Here is a 23720-nt window from a genome sequence, read left to right as displayed (position 1 = left end):
TACAGCTGCACCATCGAGAGATCCTGACTGGTTGCGTCACTGCCTGGTATGGCAACTGCTCGGCCTCCGACCGCAAGGCACTACAGAGGATAGTGCGAACAGCCCAGTACATCGCTGGGGCCAATCTTCCTGCCATCCAGGACCTCTATACCAGGCGGTGTCAGCGGAAGGCCCTAAAAATTGTCAAAGACTCCAGCCATCATAGTCCTAGACTGTTTTCTCTGCTACCACACGGCAAGCGGTACCGGAGTGCCAAGTCTAGGTCCAAGAGGCTTCTAAACAGCTTCTATCCCGAAGCAAAAAGACTACTGAACACCTAATCAAATGGCTACCCAGACTATTTGCGTTGCCGCCCCCTCTTTTACACCGCTGCTACTCTCTGTTGTTATTATCTATGCATAGTCACTTTAATAACTCTACCTTCATGTACATATTACCTAAACTAACCGGTGCCCCCGCACATTGACTCCCAATGTATATAGTCTCGCTATTGTTATTTTATTGCTGCTCTTTAATTACTTGTTACTTTTATTTCTTATTCTTATCCATATTTTTTTAACTGCTTTGTCTGTTGGGGGCTAGTAAGTAAGCATTTCACTGTATTCGGCGCATGTGACTAATACAATTTGATTTGGTTTTGAATCATACTAGATACCTGAATAATGCATAATATATGGCTTATTTGTTAATAAATACAGCTTTAACTTCTCTAGAGTCTGTAAAGTACAAAAGTAATTTTTTTCACTATTGTGACCGATGGAATCAAATGACTTAAATGAAAATCTGAAATTAAGCATATTTCACATTGTTCTGTCCTTGACTGACTGACTGACTGACTGACTGCCTGCCTGCAGCTTTTGAAAGTAGAACTGCAGGCAGCAGCACACCATGGTGTTCTGGATCAATCTCCACTCCCCACCTTGTCCTCAGCTCAGATAATGCCAACATTACAGTGCCTCTGCACTATCTTATTATACTGAACCTTTCTAGTTCAAGGCTCTCTCTGTCTGTCTCTGTCTGACTGACTGTCTCTCTCGGGTTTATGAACATTTTAGATCATTTATTTTTCTTTTTTTTTACAACCATGGCAAGTATTAAAATATAAAAATTCTCCCCCTCATTCCATTTCCCTCCTCTCTCTCTCTCGCTCTGCAGTGGGTGAGTATGTGAGTGAAGCCCTGTTGGTTCCAGACCGATGCCGTTTCCTGCACCAGGAGCAGATGGATGCCTGTGAGAGCTACGTCTACTGGCACAACATAGCCAAGGAGGTGCGGGCGGAGCCACATTATATTAACTAAGATTATATTAGAGTTAATGAAATTATGCCTAAATGATATTACATGTTCATTTTTCAATTCATTTCTTAAGTTTTAATTGGGTTTTAACACAACTAGGACTCTTTATAGAGAGTTAGCATAGACTGCTATGAGACATTAAACTTTGACTTGGACTAATTGCGTCAATAACTAAACTGCAGTGTAGACTGCAGTAAAAGACTGGAGCTGGAAGGTAACTGTACCAAGCTGGGTGTAGTGTAACATACAGTATCATACTGCATCAGCAGAGAGAGCGGCTAGAGGAGTTTAATATAGGCCAAGGGGGTGAGGTAGTTTATTATAGGCCCGGGGGGGTGAGGTAGTTTATTATAGGCCCGGGGGGGTGAGGTAGTTTAATATAGGCCGGGGGGGTGAGGTAGTTTATTATAGGCCCGGGGGGGTGAGGTAGTTTATTATAGGCCCGGGGGGGTGAGGTAGTTTATTATAGGCCCGGGGGGGTGAGGTAGTTTATTATAGGCCCGGGGGGGTGAGGTAGTTTATTATAGGCCGGGGGGGTGAGGTAGTTTATTATAGGCCGGGGGGGGGGGTGAGGTAGTTTATTATAGGGCCGGGGGGGGGGGGGGGTAAGGTAGTTTATTATAGGCCGGGGGGGTAAGGTCGTTTTTATAACTCACCTTCATCATGCTGAGGAAGAAGTTACCCCCTCGTATTCCATTCACCTGCTAGTTAGTTCCCTTTGATCACACTCACATTTCCTCTCTTTTTCTATACATCCCTGATCTCTCTCTAGTTCACCTTGGTCTTTTCCAATCTTGATTCATGTTTAACCTATTTTTCTCATCCTCTCTCTTTCTGTTTCAGGCCTGCACAGCAGACAGTCTGGAGCTGCATAGTTATGGGATGCTGTTGCCGTGCGGCGACCGTTTCCGTGGGGTGGAGTATGTGTGCTGCCCAGGGAGGGGCGGGTCCAGTGGCAGGGGGGAGACCGAGGGAGGGGACGTTCTCTCAGCAGGACCCCAGGCCCTTAACCCTCAGGCCAAAGTCAACACAGGGTGAGTTCCATGAACCCTGCTCTCTGTGGTGATGATAGTGATGATGATCATAATGTTTGACCTTGTACCCCATTCCCAGAGTCAAAGTGACAACACTCACTCCAAGCCCCTCTCCTGGCACCGATGTGGACGAGGCAGACATGGAGGAGGAAGATGATGAGATGGTGGAAGAGGATGAGCAGGTGGTGGAAGAGGATGAGGAAGAGGAGGCAGTAGAGGATGAGGAGGAGGAGGAGGAGGAAGAAGAGGAGGAGGAGCAGCAGGAGGTTGCAGAAGCAGCAGCAGTGAAAGACCCAGAGGAGTATGAGTACTCCATTGACTCTGGCCCCTACCAGGCTACTGACTACACAGACTCCTTCTACTATGAGAAAGGCCAGGGTCAGGCTGGTCGCAACCCCTCCACATCCCCACCCCAGACCAGGGGAGACAGCCGTGAGTAACCCTCTACCTTCTGTCTCACAGTTACATCTTCACCCTGTCCAGAAACCATCCTTAGCCCCTACTTACCTTCCTCTCAACTAGATCTGAGAGTATTTATTGGGCATAAGCTTTATAGGAATACCGCTTTGCCCTAGATGGAATTTTAACCATATTGTCTATATTCTTACCTACAAAAGTGGAGAAGTGGGGTATTAAGTCGTGACTAGGATTTTGTGTCTAGTCTGGACCTTTCTCTCTAAAGGCCAGTCTCAGTAAGGGAATAGACTGTAGTTGCTACACTTAGAGTGGTTAACAGGGCAGTAAAAAGACTGGGTAAATGCTGACATCACTCTCCCACTTACTCTTACTTACTGGGGAATGAACTGTAGTGCCCAGTTAGCATCTCCAGTACTTTCTCTCTCACACTCTATCTCTCTGTAATAGACTAAGGATGATTACACACACACGCATGCATGCAAGGACACGCACGCGCACACACACTCACCATGCCTATCTGTCTGGCTGGATATAGGAGTTAGATAGGAGTGGCTGGCTGATGTATTTACAGCACTACTCGTCTCCAACTCAATAATGCTGACCACTCACCCTACTATCTGGATCAATGGCTCTCTGGCTCTCTCTCCCTGGGTAATGGCAGTGATTAGGATATCTTTCTGTCTCCCTCATCCTTCCCCTGTCTTTCATTCTGCTGCACTGCCTGTACCTCCATCTCTCTCCTTCTCTGTTTTCCATCCTTTATTCTCCCTCCTCTCATTCTCCTCCTCTCCTTATCCCCCTCTCCTCCTTCTCCTCTGCAGTACCCACCCCTCGCCCCACAGATGGTGTGGATGTTTACTTTGAGATGCCAGGGGACGACAGCGAACACGCCAACTTCCTGCGTGCCAAGATGGACCTGGAGGAGCGGCGAATGAAACGCATCAATGAGGTAAGGTGGGCGGAGAGGCGGGTTTGGACAGGCAATGAACCAATAAGATGAAGCCAGGCCTGCTGTGCTGTTTCCTTATCTGTGATCTCATACAAAACCCACTGTTGACAGACAGGGGCAAATTGCTCTGGGACCTGAAGTGAGGTTTTAATGCAATATTAATATATTGGGAGAATCTCAATTGAATACTCTATGTCCTCTCAACTCCTTCTCAAAACCCATTGGAGGAGAAGGTCAGAGGGGGGGACCGCCTGCTTTCTCATCCAATGGATTTTGAGAAGGTGGCGAGGAGAGAGGACGCGAGGAGTATGCAATTGAGATTGTCCCACTGTTTACTTCATGTGAACCAAGCCAAGTGGATACTCAAGAACAGACAGACTTTTTTAGTAGCTGCAGTTTGAGGCAGATATGGAGCATTTTAAACATCAGAATGGTCCTCGGTGGATTCCTGTCTGAGGAAATTAGTACTTGGCTCTGAGTGTGTTTGTGAATGACGTTAACGCACCTTGCCTTTTCAGATCATGAAGGAATGGGCTGAGGCTGACAACCAGTCTAAGAACCTGCCCAAGTCTGACCGCCAGGCCCTTAATGAGGTAAGAAGATGGAATAGGAAGAGGAGGGGATGGAAGAAAGGAGAAAGGGATTAAAGAAGGAAGAAAATATGGGAGACGGACACTCATATACCTATTAACACAACAATGATCCCCTTCTCCTCTCCTCTCCCCCCAGCATTTCCAGTCTGTGTTGCAGACTCTGGAGGAGCAGGTGGCAGGGGAGAGACAGAGGCTGGTGGAGACCCATCTGGCCCGTGTGGTGGCCACCCTCAACAACAACCGCAGACTGGCCTTGGAGAGCTACCTGACCGCCGTGCAGGCCGAGCCCCCTCAGGTCCGCAGACAGCAGGGGCAGCAGGGATATCTACATTTGTTAGGCAGAGAGCAGGATTGTACAGATCTGCAACGCTGCTTGGTTTTTCACACAACAATTTCCTGTGTGTATCAAGAATGGTCCACCACCCAAAGGACATCCAGACAACTTGACACAACTGTGGGAAGCATTGGAGTCAACATGGGGCAGCATCCCTGTGGAACGCTTTCGACACCTTGTAGAGTCCATGCCCTGACGAATTGAGGCTGTTCTGAGGGCAAAGGGAGGGGTGCAACTCAATATTAGGAAGGTGTTCCTTATGTTTGGTATACTCAGTGTATATTTGTTAGGCAGAGAGCATGAGTGGACTGTAGTGTGTTTATTTCTACCACACCTTGTCCACCCCCTCCATACTCTGACTATAATATCCCTCCTCTCTCAACAGCCGGAGCGGGTGCTGCAGGCTCTGAAGCGATACATGGCAGCAGAGCAGAAGGACCGCAGACACACTCTGAGACACTACCAGCACATTGAGGCCGTCGACCCCCAGAAGGCTGAGCAGATGAAGTTCCAGGTGTGAAATGAAAATATATTGGAATGAAAATATACTGTACCTCTTCCTTAAGCAGTGATGCTGCTTCATGAAAAACAGATGCTCATAAAATAACTCTTAAAGGGGCAATCAGCAGTTGAAACAATAAAAAAAAGTGTATCCCCGCGCCTGTTTTGGTTAAAAGCTGAGGGATCGGGCTGGAGAAATGTAACCACTCTCAAATTCATAGACAGAGCTATGGATGCTATGACTGACCATTCATGATATCAATTATGTTTGAGGCTATTGGAGTAAAAAAAACGTATAGATTGGGTTCTAATGGGGTACCACAGTTGAACTAAGCTCATGAGGCATTTATAAGTTATATTTGTCAAGAATCAGTGGGTCCATATAATTTATTTATAAGTCCAAAAATGCATGTAGCAACTACATGTAGCAACCCTTTAACAAAATTATCAATACCTGATGTCATAATCATCCTTCACAGCAAAACTAATTTTCACTTGTAAATGCCAATACATTAAATCAACACATGACTCTTTCAGACTCAGTGGGGGCTTTGTCTTGTAATGAACCTAACCAGCATTGATCTCTTGAGGTTGCAGGTCTACACCCACCTCCATGTGATTGAGGAGAGGATGAACCAGAGCTTGGCTTTACTCTACCAGGTCCCTGCCTTGGCTGAGGAGTTGCACGATGATATCCGTACGCTACACTCCTCTCTACTCTCCTTTTAGTGTTAGCCATGTAGACCAGGATGTGGGGTTACTGACCCTGTCCTAATATTCATGTTTTAGTTCCTTCATAAGACATTTAGAAAGAGATAAGCTAGCATTTATCATGATGTCTTTTGTAAGACATTGAAAGTTCCAAATTCACATGATCTAATTAGTAGGTTATTATAATCTTGACATTTCTCTAGGGAACTCTCATTCAGAAAATAAAGGATTGGTGGATATAAGGTGTAAATAACGCAGTGTTACCATATATACATTATACTTTACTGTATATCAAGCTTTCCTGTGTTTAAAACCTGCTTGTTTCTCCCTCCCTCCCTGTAGAGGAGCTGGTGAAGGCGGAGCGAGGAGACATCAGTGAGCTCATGACCACTTCCTTCTCTGAGACACGCACCACCGAGGAGCTGCTTCCTGCCGAGAGTGAGGAGGAGAAGGATGACGAGGAGGAGGAGGAGAGAGCCTTCCAGAACAGGCCCTACCCACCCCGCATCGGTACAGGGACACACACACACACACTCATGAATGCACGCATACACACAAAATGCTCCTCTTCAAATAGTTCAGGAATTCATTCATTTCTTTGAATACAAGCAGTAGGTTAACATTTTATTTATCTCTATTGTTTCTGTCCTGTCAAGACCCACAGCCCAACACTAAGAAAGGTGAGTTAAAGGGAAGGGACATGAAGTCTGGTATTTGTCTGCCAAAATGTCATTTTCAAAGAAAGAAAAAGTTGAAGTTGATCTGTGTTTTCTGCCTCTGCACTCAGCCTCTACAGACGAGTATGACTATGCCACATCTGAGAGAAGCCCCACATATGAATATGAGGAGAAAGTAAGAAAAATCTTTTTTTTATTACAAACATACACATTACTTTACAGACATGGCATCCTACTTGCACTTGTGTTTACAACACAGCCAAGAGTTACGCTGACACATTGTCAATCATCATCTCTCCTTCTCTCCCTCCATCCCTACCCACTTTGTATCTCACCCCCTCATGTGTATATGGACAAATAGCTTGTGTCGCACTGCAGCCTCCACGTGATAAACTGCTACATTTTTACTCACTTACTATAACATCCACCCACAGCAGGAAGTCAACTCCCATAGAGATATAGTTAATGTGTTCTATTTAATTATGTGATACTTCCTCTAATGACCTATTAAATAACCCCTTCTCTCACTTTTGCTCTCATTCTCTAGATTAACACCTCTCTGGAGCTCAAGCAGGTGGTCTACAAGTCTCCTGAGATCCAGACCGATGAACTGGTGAGTCTGCTACCTAGATAAGTGTCTGGATGGGCTGGGCTGGGCGGACCCGTCCTCTCTTGTGGTATTGTAAGTCATTCCCATGATGATATCAACCTCATTTCTCCATCTTCCCCTCTTTGTGCCCTCTCTTCCCCTTTTCTGTTTCTGTCCTTAGCAACCAGACGCCCTGGAGACATTCAACCGTGGGGCCATGGTGGGGTTGCTGGTGGTTGCCGTGGCCATCGCCTTGGTGATGGTGATCAGTCTGTTGCTGGTGCGCAGGAAGCCGTATGGCACCATCAGCCACGGCATTGTGGAGGTAGGAGGCAGGGAATCAGACAGAACAAACACCTGCTCACTTTGATGCTTCCAAAACGTGTAAACTGGAACAACTTGTCCCGATTGGTGTTTTTAAATCACTGATGAAGGATTTTGAGGCTGATTCCCTGACCTGTCAATGTTTTTAATTTGCCGCTTTATGATTTTGTTATACTCTTGTGAATTCTATGGTTTTTACTAGATTACTTGTAGTTTTTCATGTTGTCTGTCTGTAATTGTGTAATGACTTGGTGCTGCCTATCTTGGCCAGGACACTCTTGAAAAAGATTTCAAATCTCAATGAGCCCTTCCTGGTTAAATAGGGGTTAAATAAAATAAATCAACGTCCAGTAGATCTCTTTATTAGTGTGTGGGTTTAAATATTATTTTGACTTATCTGACCATCAAGGCTTCCTCCGATCTCAATGCCATAATCCTTCTTCCTTGATCATCGTCCCTTCCAGTTCCATTACTCACACAATTTGTTGATTAGTTGATGTTTGTTTGTACAGCTTTTAGCTGTATGCAAAATAAAACTAAACACAATCAATCAATCAAATGTATTTTATAAAGCCATTTTTACATCTACAGTTTTCAGTGATTTACAGATGCCTAGCCTAAAACCCCAGAGAGAAAGCAATGCAGATGTAGAAGCACAGAGGCTAGGAAAAACTCCCTAAAAAGCAGGAACCTAGGAAGAAACCTAGAGAGGAATCAGGCTCTGAGGGGTGGTCAGCCCTCTTCTGGCTGTACCGGGTGGAGATACATGTGGCCATTAAGGCTAGATAATTTTTGAAGAAGTTCAAACGTTCATAAATGACAAGCAGGGTCAAATCATAATCATGGTGGCTATAGAGGGCGCAGCAGAGCAACACCTCAGGAGTAAATGTCAGTTGGCTTTTCGTCGGCAGGTATTCAAAGTGTCTATCCCTGCAGCGGCAGGGAGGAGAGGCACTTTATGCTTATAGCACATTAGTGTCCCCTCCTTCCTGCTGCTAGTACTTCCTTATACCGTAGCATTTACTTGTACTGTATCTGTATCAGTATGACCTTTGACCCTCCGTGTCTCACAGCAGGTTGACCCCATGCTGACCCCAGAGGAGCGCCAACTAAACAAGATGCAGAACCACGGCTACGAAAACCCCACCTACAAATTCTTTGAGCAAATGAACTGAGGCGATGGGTGTGGCCTCCCGGTCATGCCCAATCACACGAGGCGCTCCCTTTCCTTGCTCCCCTCCTAGGGGTGGTCCCAGTCACACCGCCTATGTTGTATTAAGATGTATCATTACGACCAACACTTTAATGTAACTTGACAAGCAAATAGGGGGTATATACCCCAAACCTCTGACCAACCATGTCCCCACATCAGTTTTGGAATGTAAACCAGTAACAGAGATGTTTTACCAACTGACCCATCCTCTTACTCTTCTGGTCTAGAATAAAGGGGTGGACATTAATGCCACAGTGTAACAATCATCTCCTTTGGAGAGATTCACTCCTGTCTACTTGGATAGGAATGCCATTGGAATGGCTTGAGTTGACCCCCTTATTCTTAATAAAATGGATTGATATTTGTCAGAAACGGACTCAATGTTGAACAGTGCATTTTGCTTTGTTGTGTATGTCATCTGTTTATTCTTTGTTGGATTGTGTTACAGCTCTGATTCATTATATTCCAGTTCAGATAAATGGTGTAAAATGTGAACAAAGAATATAGTCTGATTATAGTATAACTGATTTAAATCTCCATACAAACTGGTTCTCTATCTAAAGCTACAATGACTCTGACATGATGACCACCAAGCCAACCCCACCTCCATGAGTCAATGAAGGATATCTTCTTTCAAAGCCAGGCACAGTTGTAAAGGTTAAGCAGAGATGAGGAGGTTGGGTAGTTATAATGAATGAAGCAGAGATGAGGAGGTTGGGTAGTTATAATGAATGAAGCAGAGATGAGGAGGTTGGGTAGTTATAATGAATGAAGCAGAGATGAGGAGGTTGGGTAGTTATAATGAATGAAGCAGAGATGAGGAGGTTGGGTAGTTATAATGAATGAAGCAGAGATGAGGAGGTTGGGTAGTTATAATGAATGAAGCAGAGATGAGGAGGTTGGGTAGTTATAATGAATGAAGCAGAGATGAGGAGGTTGGGTAGTTATAATGAATGAAGCAGAGATGAGGAGGTTGGGTAGTTATAATGAATGAAGCAGAGATGAGGAGGTTGGGTTGGGAATGTGAGGTATTGAAGCTTGATTAACTTAGTTGTTACTTAGTTATTACTTACACCAACATATATTATCAATCCATAGTAAAATGGGTTTGTGGTCTTTTGATATTAAGCCCAACCTCATCTCCTTCAGTCTGTGGCATCTGACACAACCGGCACCCAGTGCCTATTCTATGTGATGTGAACTATTTAATTGAACTAATGTACCAAATGTACCATTTAAGTTAAGTGAATGACTGCTACCTACAAAATTGTAACAAAGTAATGAGAAGTCCATTATTTGAATGAGAGCATGCAGATTTGGTGTATGATGCTACCGTCTTTGTGTTGTTCCTGTTCTTTGCTTTTGATAAGATGGAAATGTGACAGATTAAAATGGACAGTGTAAATATCTTTAGAAAAAAACATCTTCAAAATAGACATTTCTAGAATTATTTTGCATCAGTGTAATGGAATAAAAACAAAAAAAGAATACCTTGTGCTGTTCAGAGAGAGAACATTTTCCTAACATGGCTGATTGAAAACGGACTGTTGTAAAAACCAGCACAAGACGATACAGTTAACTTCTGACTGAATGTATTTTAGGTAGACGTTGAGACTCCATTTCCTCTTCGATAGTGCATCACTCCCCTAGTAGAACCCCAAGGACTAACCGGTAATCAGTAGACAAGCTACATATCCAATACCTTCCTCATTATCTCACTGTAGTGTAACACTGGATGTCTCTTTTCACTTTTTGCAGGTCTGAATGAGAACAGTGGGATGTCATTCATTATTGTGGTGCAATGGACTTTAGCATTAGGGAACATAGTGATGTTGGCAACATGGTGATATTGTGGAACAGTTGCACCTAAGGGAGGTATGCGGAGGACTGGACTATTGCTCAGATTAGGTGGGACCACAATATTTGCTATAGCACACCTTAGTGAGTTATTTTCTGTTTATTGCTTCAAATTCAAGTTGAATCTTTATTAGGGACAACCGGTTTCAGGCAGAATGAACATACAATACAGAACATATAGACGCTGTATAAACACCAGTTGAATGTTAGTCTACTAGGGAGATGTGTTGTATCTCACTGAAGTATCTGTCACTGTTATAATGATCAATATCATTCACTGTATATAGATAAGAAGGAATTGTCCACTGTTCAATGGCTGATTGTTGACCTCTTGGATGGGTTTTATGTTGAATTTATTTTCCACTACATTATTTTGGTACCAGAGAGAGTTCTGTGTTGGATGGTCACATACACAGGAGGTTTCTTCGTAAGCTACGGTGTCAACTACAACTACTGTTGGCCTACTGTACTACAGAGGATCCTAACCAAAACCAATCATCTTTCACTACTCTCAGAATTCTGAAAATAGCACTTTGTAAAACACCAGTCCTGAAACATCCTTAGAGGTTCATCATTTATTTATAACTCATGGCTAGGTTGTTCTGCTGTTGTGTACTCCATGAAACCACTGGTGACACGAGGGAGTAAATTATTGATCACATCAGAGGAGAGATGTGGCTGACTCAGCCTTATCACCTCAAACCGTTCTGTTTCTTTATTCAAACACTGCTTTGAATATGGGAAGATGAGTTCAAATGCTTGAACTCAGAGATTTTGTATTTTCCATGTATTGCTTTTGGATTGTAGGAATCACAGGTTGTGGTTACTGAATCAAGATAATTAGAGAGCTGAGATAGTCTTTGTATAATTTGTACAGCTCCGTTTAGTGAATGAAAACATGGTATGTTCACAGTTTAAGTCAGTTGAACCTTGTATCGATACTACGGAAACCATAGAAGAGAACAAGCTTGCCTGTGTTTCCCCAAAGACTCAAGGTTTTCATACCAGCATTTAGCAGATGTAGAATGGTGTATACTGTAGTGACTGAACACACATTTGTATGTCCTCTCTTGATTAAGATACTTCTATGTTGGCCTTCCTCCCCTCCCCACCAGAGAAAATATTAAACAATTATATGGAGAGTTTAATTGCTGCATTATTGCCTTTTACAATGCTGTGTTTTGGATGTAATTATGTATTTTTTATTTGAGTAATTATCAATTGGATTGAGGGTCATGTTTTCTCACTGTATGAAAAATATAGTAGCTTGTTTAAGGCACCGTAAACAGGTTAAATGTCTAACCTGCAGTTCAGATACAGCAGACCTACACTGTCTAAGTGCATTGTTGGGCCAGTAGCCGAAAGGTTGCTGGATCGAATCCCCGAGCTGACAAGGTTCAAATCTGTCGTTCTGCCCCTGAACAAGTCAGTTAACCCACTGTTCCCCGGTAAGGCGTCATTGTAAATAAGAATTTGTTCTTAACTGACTTGCCTAGTTAAATAAATGTTCAATTAAAAATAATAAAGTCTATAACTAAATTGTCCATGGTGTGGCGCCAAGCACAACTGTGAACAAAATATTGCTCTGTCAGACAGATACTGACTGTATATAATGTGAACTCCCACCATTTTGACTATACTCTGATTGGAATGAGGGAGCTAATCTTCAAATCCATTCAGAACTTGACCAAAGACATACTTTACTCTAGAAGAGGTCAGACAACTGACTAATTTGGCCAATTGTCCCTGAGCTATGTAGAGTGTAATTCATGTGCAAGAAATCTGAGCAATGGCGATCTGATTAAGCTAATTAAAACTGTAATAAAATTAGAAATGACCCACGAAACTATGTTTCTTGAATCACTGTTTTTCCGCTCTGACTACAGGATGGGGTAGTTGTCTTGATTTTATAATATCAGCCAGCATGGCGTCACCTAGAGAGACGCTTGTGTTCTGTCACAGCTATAACCAGAGAGATATAATAACACATTAATAAACACACCACCCACATGAAAGTGGAGTGTTCTGAAGTATGACTTTTATTGTGACCTGGTGTAGCCTATTTTATTATCTAGATTGGTGAAGATATCGATACTGTGTGCAACACTATAAACAGTTTGCTGCCATATTTGGGGTTTGAGGTCTTGATTGAAACCCACCTTCATATTTGTACAAAACATAACCGGCATTGATAGTTAAGGGAATAAAACCTCAAGTGTTCTGCAAATGTGTTTGTGCATTTTTATGGATGTCAGAGCAGGGAGTTGAACACAACCACACATCAACCAACACCTATTTAGATTCAATAGAACATGAAGCACAATGACATCACATCCTGTTCTTTCACCTCAATTTACATTCCAGTTTCTAAACGTCACAGACTGAAACTATCTGCAATGTCAGGAAGTCAACATGGTTATGGTTTTATGGTTTATTCTAGGCCAAATGACAACCCTCAGCAGCAATACTGTCTTAAACACCATAGTCAATGGTTTTGCTTGTCTACTAAGTCAAATTCACTTGTTCCAATTGAAACTCATCTGAGTGGATTTATTTTCTGTTTTTATCATTCTAAAAATAACATGAAGTGTCAGCAGGCTCAGCACATGTTATTTGGTTGTAACGTTATTAGGCTTCTATTAGGCTAATTATGACTTTTTATATGACATTTGATAAATCATTATTTATCTAGGCCAGTGGTCACAAACCAGTCGGACCCTGGGCTTCTTTCTTTTGGTGTTTTTCAGAGTCAGTAGAAAGGCCTCTTTAGTGTCCTAAGTTTTCATAACTGTGTCCTTAATTGCCTACCGTCTGTAAGCTGTTAGTGTCTTAACAACCATTCCACAGGTGCATGTTTATTAATTGTTCATGGTTCATTGAACAATCATTTACAATTAAGATCTGTGAAGTTATTTGGATTTGACTAATTATCTTTGAAAGACAGGGTCCTGAAAAAGGGATGTTTCTTTTTTTGCTGAGTTTACATCTGCATTGCTTGCAGTTTGGGGTTTTAGGCTGGGTTTCCGTACAGCACTTTGTGACATTGGCTGATGTAAAAAGGGCTTTATAAATACATTTGATTGATTGATTTATTGATATTGCTGTAAATGTAACCTCTGTGCCTATGCACATGTTTGCATGTTCAACTTGTCTACCCTAATGTTGACGTTATGCTGGCACGGTTCAACTGTTGTTCAAACTGTACAAACGGAGTATAATTTGGTTAGTTTTTTGTCTTACAGACAACCAGGACATCATTCTGGAGTGGATTCTAGATACAGAAACATAATTCCTTTGCCTGCTTGTGTCATTGTAGGTGAATTGAATTATCCCTCTCGAAGAATTTGACATTGTGCTCGATTTCAAGCAGATGGATTTCAGGAGCTGAATGGCAGTTTGATCATACAGTAGCACTACTCCCACAGCTTTACAAGCATTCCCTAAATTTACTGTATGTTTCTTTGGAATGGCAAGCATACCCAGCATACCTCCAGCAGAAGGATTGGCCTGCTAGAGTTATAATACGTTTGTAGCCTGCATTGTGTCTGACATTTATGCAACATTTGCTAACATAAGTACACATAAAACCCATGTCATACAAGGATGTATGTTTCCTCTTTTACCTTTATGAACTCAACTTGCGTTTGTAAATATCTGTATTCATTATACTATTGTTATTATTATTTCCGTAGCCTAAGTTACACTAATCGTCACGCTAGTCACTCACCTGTATTACCTGTCTATGAAGTGTTCCAAGGCTATATCTGTACAGTGATTTGAATGCCAGTCTGCACTCCAGTTCTGTACCAGCACCACGGTAGGAATTGATGTTTTGCTCCTCAGATTTAACCAGGATTAAAGTGAATAGTAAACTTGATTATGATAAATTGTTTATTAGTCAATAGCACAGTAGGCCTACAGTAGCTATATAATGAACATTGTAAAGTTGAAAAGATAAAATAAAAACAAAAATAATATTTCATTTTCGATTTTGATCCACAATTCCACATGATATTTGACTGGTTTTTCGAGGCAGAAATGTGAAGCATCAGCCTTACAGTAGCATAGCCTAGGCCAGGATAGTAGCCTATATATATATAGGTTTTGTGGCATACTGTACGTAGCTGATTTCATTACCTAATCGATCACTATTCATATCATACATACATAACGATAGACGTAGAGAGTAAGCCTAATATAAACAGCTAATAATACAAATAAAAAAGATCCAATGTCCTTCTGTAATATTGATAATTTCGTGTTAAAGCTACAGTCTGGGATTCAAAAAACAGCAGAGGCTGTTAAAGCTTTCATTTGAATATAGTCTGGGATTTTAAGTGAACAGTCAACTTAAGTATGATAAATTGTGTATTAATCAATAGCATAGTAGCCTAGTAGCTATAGAATGAACAATGTAAAGTTGAAAATAAAATAAAAACGAAAGAAAGAAAGAAACATTTTACTTTCGATTTTGATTACCTTGAAGCTACAATGTTTTATGTGACCGGTTTTGCAAGGCGACACGTGAACGACAAAACTGTGCAGCCTGTAGTAGACTAGGATAACGTTGCATTGGAAGACTATTTCATTGGCTCATCTATCACTATTCATATAATTTATACTCAGTGGCCAGTTTATTTGAAACGGTCGGCTTCCGAGACTTTTCACGCATGACATTGTCTAGGGTAAAATTGGGCAACTTGCGTCCCGCGGCTCCTTTTAACTTTTACTTGGTACTCATCCCGGATCTGGGAGCACCCCCCACAGTAAAAAAGCTGACTAGCATAGCCTAGCATAGCGTCACAAGTAAATACAAGCATCTAAATATCATTAAATCACAAGTCCAAGACACCAGATGAAAGATACAGATCTTGTGAATCCAGCCATCATTTCTGATTTTTAAAATGTTTTACAGAGAAGACACAATATGTAAATCTATTAGCTAACCACGTTAGCAAAAGACACCACTTTTTTTACTCCACCATTTTTTTACTCCATCAGTAGCCATCACTAATTCGACTAAATAAAGATATATATAGCCACTAACCAAGAAACAACTTCATAAGATGACAGTCTGATAACATATTTATGGTATAGCATATGTTTTTTTTGAAAAATGTGCATATTTCAGGTATAAATCACAGTTCTACATTGCAGCTGCAATCTGAAATAGCGTTGGAAGCAGCCGGAATAATTACAGAGACCGACGTCAATTACCAAAATACTCATCCTAAAACATTTCTGAAAAATACACAGCCTACAGCAATTGAAAGACACAGATCTTGTGAATCCAGACTATATTTCAGATTTTCTAAGTGTTTTACAGCGAAAACACAATATATCGTTATATTAGCATACCACATGAGCTAACATCACCCCCGCATTGAATCAAGGCAAAAGGGGCGATAATGTTATCGCCACCAAAATATATAAATTTTTTCACTAACCTTCTCAGAATTCTTCAGATGACAGTCCTGTAACATCATATTACACAATGCATATAGAGTTTGTTCGAAAATGTGCATATTTAGCATCACAAATCGTGGTTATGCAATGTAATCTGTCAAAACATGGCATGCATTCTGGCCGGCGCCATCTTGGAAAGGCACCTATGTTTACGATTATTTATCGATTAGATTGACAAAAAAAATACAGGTTGGACAGCTAATGAAAGATGCATTGGTTATTAATGCAACCGCTGATTTCGATTTTTTAAATTAACGTTACTAGACATACATTGTGAGACTAGTGCCGCAAAAAATGGCCGACAACTGCGTTTACATTTTTCCACATAAATACGTAATAAAATCATAAATAACTCTTACTTTTGGACGAGCTTCCATCAGTATCTTGGGCAATGTGTCCTTTGTCCAAAATAATCGTTGCTTTGTTGTAAAACGACCTCTTCAACTTCGGAACTAGCAGCTAACGATAGCTACACGGCACACACATGTCCAAATCCTCAAACGCAATACTAAGGAAATTCCGAAAATTAGCAATATACTCGCATAAACTGATATAAATCGGTTTCAAATAACTTCGTTATGATGTTTCTAACACCTGTTTCGAATTAAATCACAGACGGATATATCTTAGCCCGATAACAAGAGCTATTCAACATGCAATTCTGATGTCCCCTCTTGCGCCTTGGCGAGCGTCGAAAAGAAGGGACATCTGACTCCATTGCCTTTTATAAACTCTGAGAAACACGTAGAGACACCATTCCACTTCTCATTGGTTACTGACATCCAGGGGAAGGCGGGTGCAGTTCATTTCGATCCATAGGGCATGGCATACACAGAGTTTTAAACTGATCCGAGATCAGAGCCTAGTTTTCAGACCTTCGCAGTTCCTGTCATGATTTTTGCTGTAGAAAGAGTTCTGGTTCACCCACAGACATAATTCAAACGGTTTTAGAAACTAGAGATTGTTTTCTATCCAATAGTAATAATAATATGCATATTGTACGAGCAAGAATTGAGTACGAGGCAGTTTAATTTGGAAATGTAAAAAAAAAAATAATGCTAACAGCTCCCCCTATTGACAAAAGGTTTAAAGGACTTCAAATCAATTAGGAACTCAGACGGGTCTCAATTTACTGTTATGGGTTAGAATAGTAGAATACACAATGTGCAATTTCGAAATGTGGTTGTGTTTCAGTAAGGTTTCTCTTGTTTATGTCAGACACTGATAGTCAGTCAATTAGCCCATGTCAGCTAACATTTTTTAGATTGCCAAATTAGTTTATCGGACAGCTATCTAAACTTGTAATCATGGTCGAATTATCGGCCGAGATGTCCCCCATTGATTTTTTTGTCAGTCTCACTAAGATATCATATTAAAAACGGCCAAAATGTATCTACACCCTATGGCAAAGTGTGTAGAATAGCAGGAAATTCGCTGGATGGATGTGGGTATGCAGACCCGCGAGCAACGGCAGCCCCTCGTGATTGGTTTAGATCTTTTGTGGCCCCCCAACACAATCAAAGTTGCCCATCAATGTTTTATGGTTTACAGAGAATGGTGAGACAAACAAAAAACATCCAGTCAGCGGCAGTCCAGTGAGCGAAAACAGCTCGTTGATGAGAAGTCCTAGGAGAATGTCAAGAATCGTGCAAGCTAACATGAAGGCCAAAAACAGGCAAATAACGCTGCAGTACAACAGTGGTGTGCAGAACCGCGTATCGGAATGCACAACTCATCGGTCGCGTATCGGAATGCACAACTCATCGGTCGCATATCGGAATGCACAACTCATCGGTCCTTGTCAGCAGGCGACCACACCGGGTTCCACTCCTATCCGCTGAAAACAAGAAGAAGCGGCTCCAACGGGCACGCGATCACCAGCACCGGACACTTACACTAGCCAAAGCCATGTTATATCAATTTGATACATTCTCATAAAGGTGACATTTGATCTGGTGCTGGACGAGAGATGCATACAGCAGTAACACGGCCAATTCGTTCATTAATTCCTTTGCATTTGGTTTCGCATGTAAGACACATAAATAGCTGTTGCTACAAGGAATATTAGAAGATTACTAGAGAACAGTAGATATTTGATCCAGGGGTAAAATGGCTCCTCTTTAAGTTCTGCAAGAAGAAGACAGTCATGTTATCAATACAACCTGTTGTGTAGAGAGAACGCTATCAAACCTATTATAACATGTTGTTCATCATATTGCCTAGTCATAGACTCAACTGCACTAGGTGCTTTCCTGGACACAGATTAAGCCCAGTCTGGATGAAAAAACACCTTAAATGGAGATTCTCTATTGAGTTAATTTTTTTGTCCAGGACTAGGCTAAATTGACTAGACTTGTTTTAAAAGTGCTTTTTAAAAACAAAAATAATAAATTAAGGCCTAATCCAGGATTTGGTGGTGATTGTAAAAATGATCCTAGTTCTTTAGTAACTTGATTTAGGACATAATGTAAAATAAAATAATAAAGAAATTATATAACTGTTTACATTACAACATAACAAATTGAGCTATTACATCTTTATTTAATACATTTCGGTGAAACGGACTCATAATGTACTAAACTAGTATTTAGCATGAATAAAACCTTATAGTGACTTACCACTTGGAGCCACAGTTGTCTTGTCCTGGGTGACTTCTGATGAAAGGAAAAATAAGAGGGATATCATTGTCTATCAAATCAACATACAAAATGATGTATACCAATGATAATTTTCTGAAGAATCCTTACTACATATAGATATACAACATCATAAGACATACAGTAATACATACCCTTTACTTCCATCTCTTCGAAAATCTGAACAGAACCCATCCCAAAATATATTTTATATTGTCCATCAATGTAGCACTCTGCTGTACAGTTTGGCATATCTCTGTCATGTAAGGTCAGGTTTGTTAATAATGTCATGGAAGTGGTGCTTTCAATTGACTCAATGTTTACACGTTGCTTATACAACTCTGTCTTCAGGACATCTATTGTTCGGTTTTTGTTGTTGATATCCATGATTACCCAATGCATTTCACAGTTCTCTATCACTTCCTGATCGGAGGTTATGTTGCAATGCAAAATGGCTATGTCTCCCAATGTGTAGCGAGTTTTAGACGTCCACTGGTTTACCCTCACACTAGTGTGTGCAGGACCTTGTGGAGAAGAGACAAAGAGTGTGTGGGTAATGAGATACTGTAAGAATAGAATCATCTCACGAATCATCTGTCTAATTGAGGTCTTGTCAGTGCATGCCATCTAAGTGGTCATGTATCAGGTAAAGCTCTGATGCTTCCTCTGAATCTTTCCTCCTCATTTTACTGCATATTATCAAACAGTTAAACATAGATATAAAAAAAAAACTGGAAAATGTTCTTACCTGCCAGTAACAGCAATAGAAAAGCACAGAACATTGGTGATCTAATTGTGTCGTTTCTTTGTTGAATTTGGTTCCAACACATGTGAAAATGATTGACTTGTTTCCTGTACCTAAGAAGAAAAGAGCAGTTATAGCCACAGAAACCACATTGACACAGGCATTCAATGTCCTGTAACATTGACAGAATTTTCAAGAAACGGGTCAAAGTATTTCATGGTTGTTCTATTCATGTGGCTGCCACTGGTTATAATTTGGTGTCTGAATGCAACATTGTAAGTCAATACAAGTAAAATTCCTACAGCCTATATAGGTAAATTACATTTCTCTTTTATTTATACATTCATTACATTTTGGCATAGTGAATTATATAAATATCAGGTTATCTGAGGTTGAATTCAAACAACAAAATTAACCATGTATATGAATTAAGAAAATATAAATATATACATCAATTAAAATATAAATTATATTTATTAATGCATGCAGTGCATTATTAAATGTGCAGAAAATACTTACACTCACTATGTACATAATATCTCAACATCTGCTTTCAGTGTCCACAAGATGGCATCAATAGGCCAACTTTGTGCGCAAGAGAAAGAAAAACGTGTATAATCAAGTCCAAACTTATTTTGTTGCATCCCTTCTATTACGTTATGTGTTTGGTAAGATATCCCCTACTTTTTTGAATGGTCCTGTTTAATAACAGAAATACAGTTCCAACATTAAGAAGCCACAGGATTGTTAGGTTCTATGGTTGTGATAAGGGAGGACTATGTATGGCCTTTTGATTCAGCGGAAAGGTTAGCAGGTCTCCCACAAACGTTCCCTAATTTTACATCTCTTCTGTCATGCTAGACCAGGGGTCAACTTTCTCCATTGAGTGGGGTAGCCACAGGAAACATTGCATTGCTTTGAAATATTATATTTTCAGTATTGTAATTTATTATGGTTCAAATTAGATAAATGTTACTCAATAGCAACTGGAGGCCCCCTTTTGATGCCCGGGGATCAATTTCCACAATAAAATTAAAAATGAAGTATTTAGGAACTCAGTCGGGGTCTGAACTTAATGTTGAGAGTTGGAATAATATAATACACAAGGTGAAATTTCAAAATGCCGTTGTTTATCAGCTGTTTTTCTCTTTTATGTCAGTCACTGACAGTCACTTTATTAGCCCATGTCAACTATTTTTAGATTGGTAAATTAGTCTAGCGGTCAGCTATCTAATCTATATCATGTTCGAATTACCGACCGAGGGGCCCCCATTGATCATCAGATATTATATTAAAATCTGCAAACATTTTCTCTCCACCCTATGGCAAAATGTGTAGAATTAAAGCAAACTTGTTTTAAAACTGAAATCATTTGTCTCCACTCCATGGCAAAATGTGTAGAATTACAGCAAACTTGTTTTAAAACTGAAATCATTTGTCTCCACTCCATGGCAAAATGTGTAGAATTACAGAAAACTTGTTTTAAAACTGAAATCATTTGTCTCCACTCCATGGCAAAATGTGTAGAATTACAGCAAACTTGTTTTAAAACTGAAATCATTTGTCTCCACTCCATGGCAAAATGTGTAGAATTACAGAAAACTTGTTTTAAAACTGAAATCATTTGTCTCCACTCCATGGCAAAATGTGTAGAATAACAGCAAACTTGTTTTAAAACTGAAATCATTTGTCTCCACTCCATGGCAAAATGTGTAGAATTGCAGGAAATTAAACTTGATTTTCTCTTCGCCGTCAAGAAGGGAGCTACTAAAATGTTTTGCTCACAACAATTCGCTAAGGGCCCATAAAAGGCTACGATCGGCTCTGACTTCATGTGTGGGGATGGATGTGGGTACGCAGGCCTCTGAGCCACTATGATAGGTTCCGATTTCTGTGGCTGTACATGTGGCCCGTTGAAGTCAACAATTTAACATTGAGAGCATACTGAATACATGTCATACAGCTAAATATGGGACATCATAGAACACCTTAACTGATGACCCATAATTGCATGTTCAATACTTCTGCATACATTATCTACCGTTATTACACACCAGGTCTCCTCAATGTGTGTCTCGTTTGTATTTATTTATTACAGTGCTGTAGATGGCTTAGAGCCGCAACGTGTGATTTTCTTTTAATAAGCAACTTTTTGCACTGCACCACCACTTTTTTTGTAATCACTGTCATGCATGTATTAAATAACAAAAATATAGTTTTTATCTCAGTCTCCTGCTAGTTTTTCCTTTTTCCATTGTATTCCACTACATACATAACTAAGCAGATGTTGTTTTTTACATGTTACTTATTTCTCACATGTTTCTCTGTTTTAGACAATAATCAATAGTCCTGAGAATGACTGCACGTGTAAGGATTGTGATATTCCTCACCTTTTTATATGTTCCTGTAGAAACTCCATCAGTCAATGAAGGTAATTATACTGCATCTCCATTTAAGTTGTTTTTAAAATGATCAAACTGCCTCTTCAGCTTATCAAGTGTAAGGAAACCATTAAATAACATGTTTACTGCTCCACCTGCTCCACCTAGTTAGAGATCCAAATATAGCTTACATCATATTTTTGTGTGGGTAAAGTATTATGTACTGTATAGCTAATAATTTTTCAGATCTGTATTTGTTTTACAATCACAATGTGTTTCTTTGACTTTATTCCAGAATTCACCATTACTTGTGAAAGTCCCAAAGAAGTCATATGCCAAAAGGAATGTGGTTGGACTAAAGCCTTTTCAGCAGTCAAGGCTAAATGTACAAAGCAAGCAAAAGGTCAGTTTTGACCTAGGTCTCCTGACTATGACACCATTCAGGTTCACTCTACAGTACATTTCACGTTCTGACATTTAAGAATTCACACGTGCAATATATTTGTATTTTCTTTTCTCTACAGGCAAAGAATTTCAGTGCCTAGAGGTAGACAGCTCCACCAACAACATTGCATTATGTTCCTCAAATAAAGAGTGTGGATTCAATGATATGTTTGAAGGGCAAGATTATGTGAGATGCAATATTCTGAATAATGGTAGGTTTTACTTATTACAGCATGCAGCTAGGAATGTTGTATAATTTCAAATTTCAAATATTTGCATTTCAGTGGCAATCCGAACTCTTTGAGACATTTTAAAACCAAAATATCAATTTCCCCTCATACAGTGGTATCTGGAGAGGGCGGAAAAACTAAACAAATTCACGAAATACAAAACCATTCGGAACAAATCAAATTTCACATATTGATCATGGCCATACCAGTATTAGGCCTATTCATTGTATGATTGGTAAGTTAATTTACTCATTCTGACCACTCACCGTTAGATTAAGATAATTAAATTAGTACATTAACTATAATCTTAAAACATTCTGGTAGAATGATTATACTTATCCTATCTTAACTTATTACAGGTGTGCTGCTATACCAGAAGATGGAAAGATTGACATCCTCAAACATCTAAGGATTATTCACTAGTAACTTAATAGAACCAAATGGAAGCATGGAAACCATGGCAGGCAGCAGAAAACATATTGTCTGGGACGACAAGCCTTTCTGTTGTATGTGACGACTGAAAGAAGGAAAAAATCCCACTTAACATGCAGAAGATGACACAACAATAAGATACAACCTTTTAATAAATTCTGAATTTGGATGACTGTGATTGTTTTTTAAAGTATTACTTTTTAAAGCAGTGTTTTGTATTTTGTAGAAGGTCAATAAGACTTTTATTTTGTTTTTAAAGACAAGCTTTATCATTTTGTTATAAGACCCACTTTATCATTTTGTTAAGTTGCTTAGCTACCAGGTTTAGGGAAGTCAGTCAAGTGACTTTAGGAAGTGATTTGAATAAAAATATTTAAAAGAAAAAAATGTTTCACATAAATAGCGCCTCCTTTTCAGTTTATTGAGAAGTCTTTGAAAATAGATGTCCTTTTTTTAATTGTCAAATTGACTGGATTCAATTTTTATTGACCCCAGCCCTGTTACAGGGTATGACAATGATTGACTATGTTTGACTTTCCCTTCCTCTTTCCAAATCCCCATTTGAGGAGCTAAAGCCTTGTTCACACGCCAGACCTTAATGCTCAAATCCGTTTTGGAATACTGACTGTCCCAAACAGCAAGTGACCAAATCATATTGTGTCTGTTCAGACAGCAGTCATCTGCTGACACGGCTATGCTAGTTGTCATAGTAACGATGGGTGTGTGCAGTGGTGTACATTTGCATTTTCCCAGTTGCTTTGAATGTTCAAAATGAAATTGTAAGAACACTTTTAACAAGCTAATTAGCTACCACATATTCTTGTCAAACTGTCAACAGAGTAGCTAGCAAGCAACAAGCTATGCCAAATAAATTCGATTTGACCATTCAGTC

At 40.1% G+C, this 23720-nt stretch overlaps 1 protein-coding gene and 2 long non-coding RNA genes across 6 annotated transcripts in view; 2 read left to right on the top strand and 1 right to left on the bottom strand.

Annotated features, from left to right (window-relative positions):
* LOC139572382 (amyloid beta precursor like protein 1-like) overlaps positions 1–12340 on the top strand; it is a 47965-nt gene extending 35625 nt beyond the window's left edge. The window contains exons 4-18 of one of the 4 annotated variants that reach the window (XM_071395128.1): positions 1156–1268; positions 2139–2329; positions 2409–2761; positions 3568–3695; positions 4214–4288; positions 4425–4583; positions 5008–5136; positions 5721–5820; positions 6177–6344; positions 6491–6514; positions 6622–6686; positions 7059–7124; positions 7282–7425; positions 8501–8616; positions 8655–12340. In XM_071395128.1, coding sequence (XP_071251229.1) covers positions 1156–1268; positions 2139–2329; positions 2409–2761; positions 3568–3695; positions 4214–4288; positions 4425–4583; positions 5008–5136; positions 5721–5820; positions 6177–6344; positions 6491–6514; positions 6622–6686; positions 7059–7124; positions 7282–7425; positions 8501–8599 — 1814 coding nt within the window. In that variant the 3' untranslated portion in view covers positions 8600–8616; positions 8655–12340. Of the gene's footprint in view, positions 1–1155; positions 1269–2138; positions 2330–2408; positions 2762–3567; positions 3696–4213; positions 4289–4424; positions 4584–5007; positions 5137–5720; positions 5821–6176; positions 6345–6490; positions 6515–6621; positions 6687–7058; positions 7125–7281; positions 7426–8497 lie in introns of all 4 variants that reach the window. The other 3 variants (XM_071395125.1, XM_071395127.1, XM_071395124.1) reach the window with 3 other exon arrangements.
* Positions 12341–16971: 4631 nt separating this feature from the next.
* LOC139572414 (uncharacterized) lies at positions 16972–19471 on the bottom strand. Its single transcript, XR_011674407.1, has 4 exons — positions 19345–19471; positions 18752–19120; positions 18579–18614; positions 16972–18087 (listed from the first exon to the last, which is right to left on the bottom strand). It is a non-coding gene; the product is annotated as an uncharacterized lncRNA (long non-coding RNA).
* A 292-nt stretch (positions 19472–19763) lies between these two features.
* Positions 19764–23220, top strand: LOC139572416 (uncharacterized). Its single transcript, XR_011674409.1, has 5 exons — positions 19764–21772; positions 22018–22125; positions 22247–22378; positions 22510–22631; positions 22756–23220. It is a non-coding gene; the product is annotated as an uncharacterized lncRNA (long non-coding RNA).
* Positions 23221–23720: the final 500 nt, after the last annotated feature.

Source organism: Salvelinus alpinus, chromosome 4 (genome assembly GCF_045679555.1).
Source record: "Salvelinus alpinus chromosome 4, SLU_Salpinus.1, whole genome shotgun sequence".
Classification (NCBI taxonomy): domain Eukaryota; kingdom Metazoa; phylum Chordata; class Actinopteri; order Salmoniformes; family Salmonidae; genus Salvelinus; species Salvelinus alpinus.
Note: the sequence above shows the minus strand (reverse complement) of the source record. Positions and strands in the feature narration are given on the sequence as shown.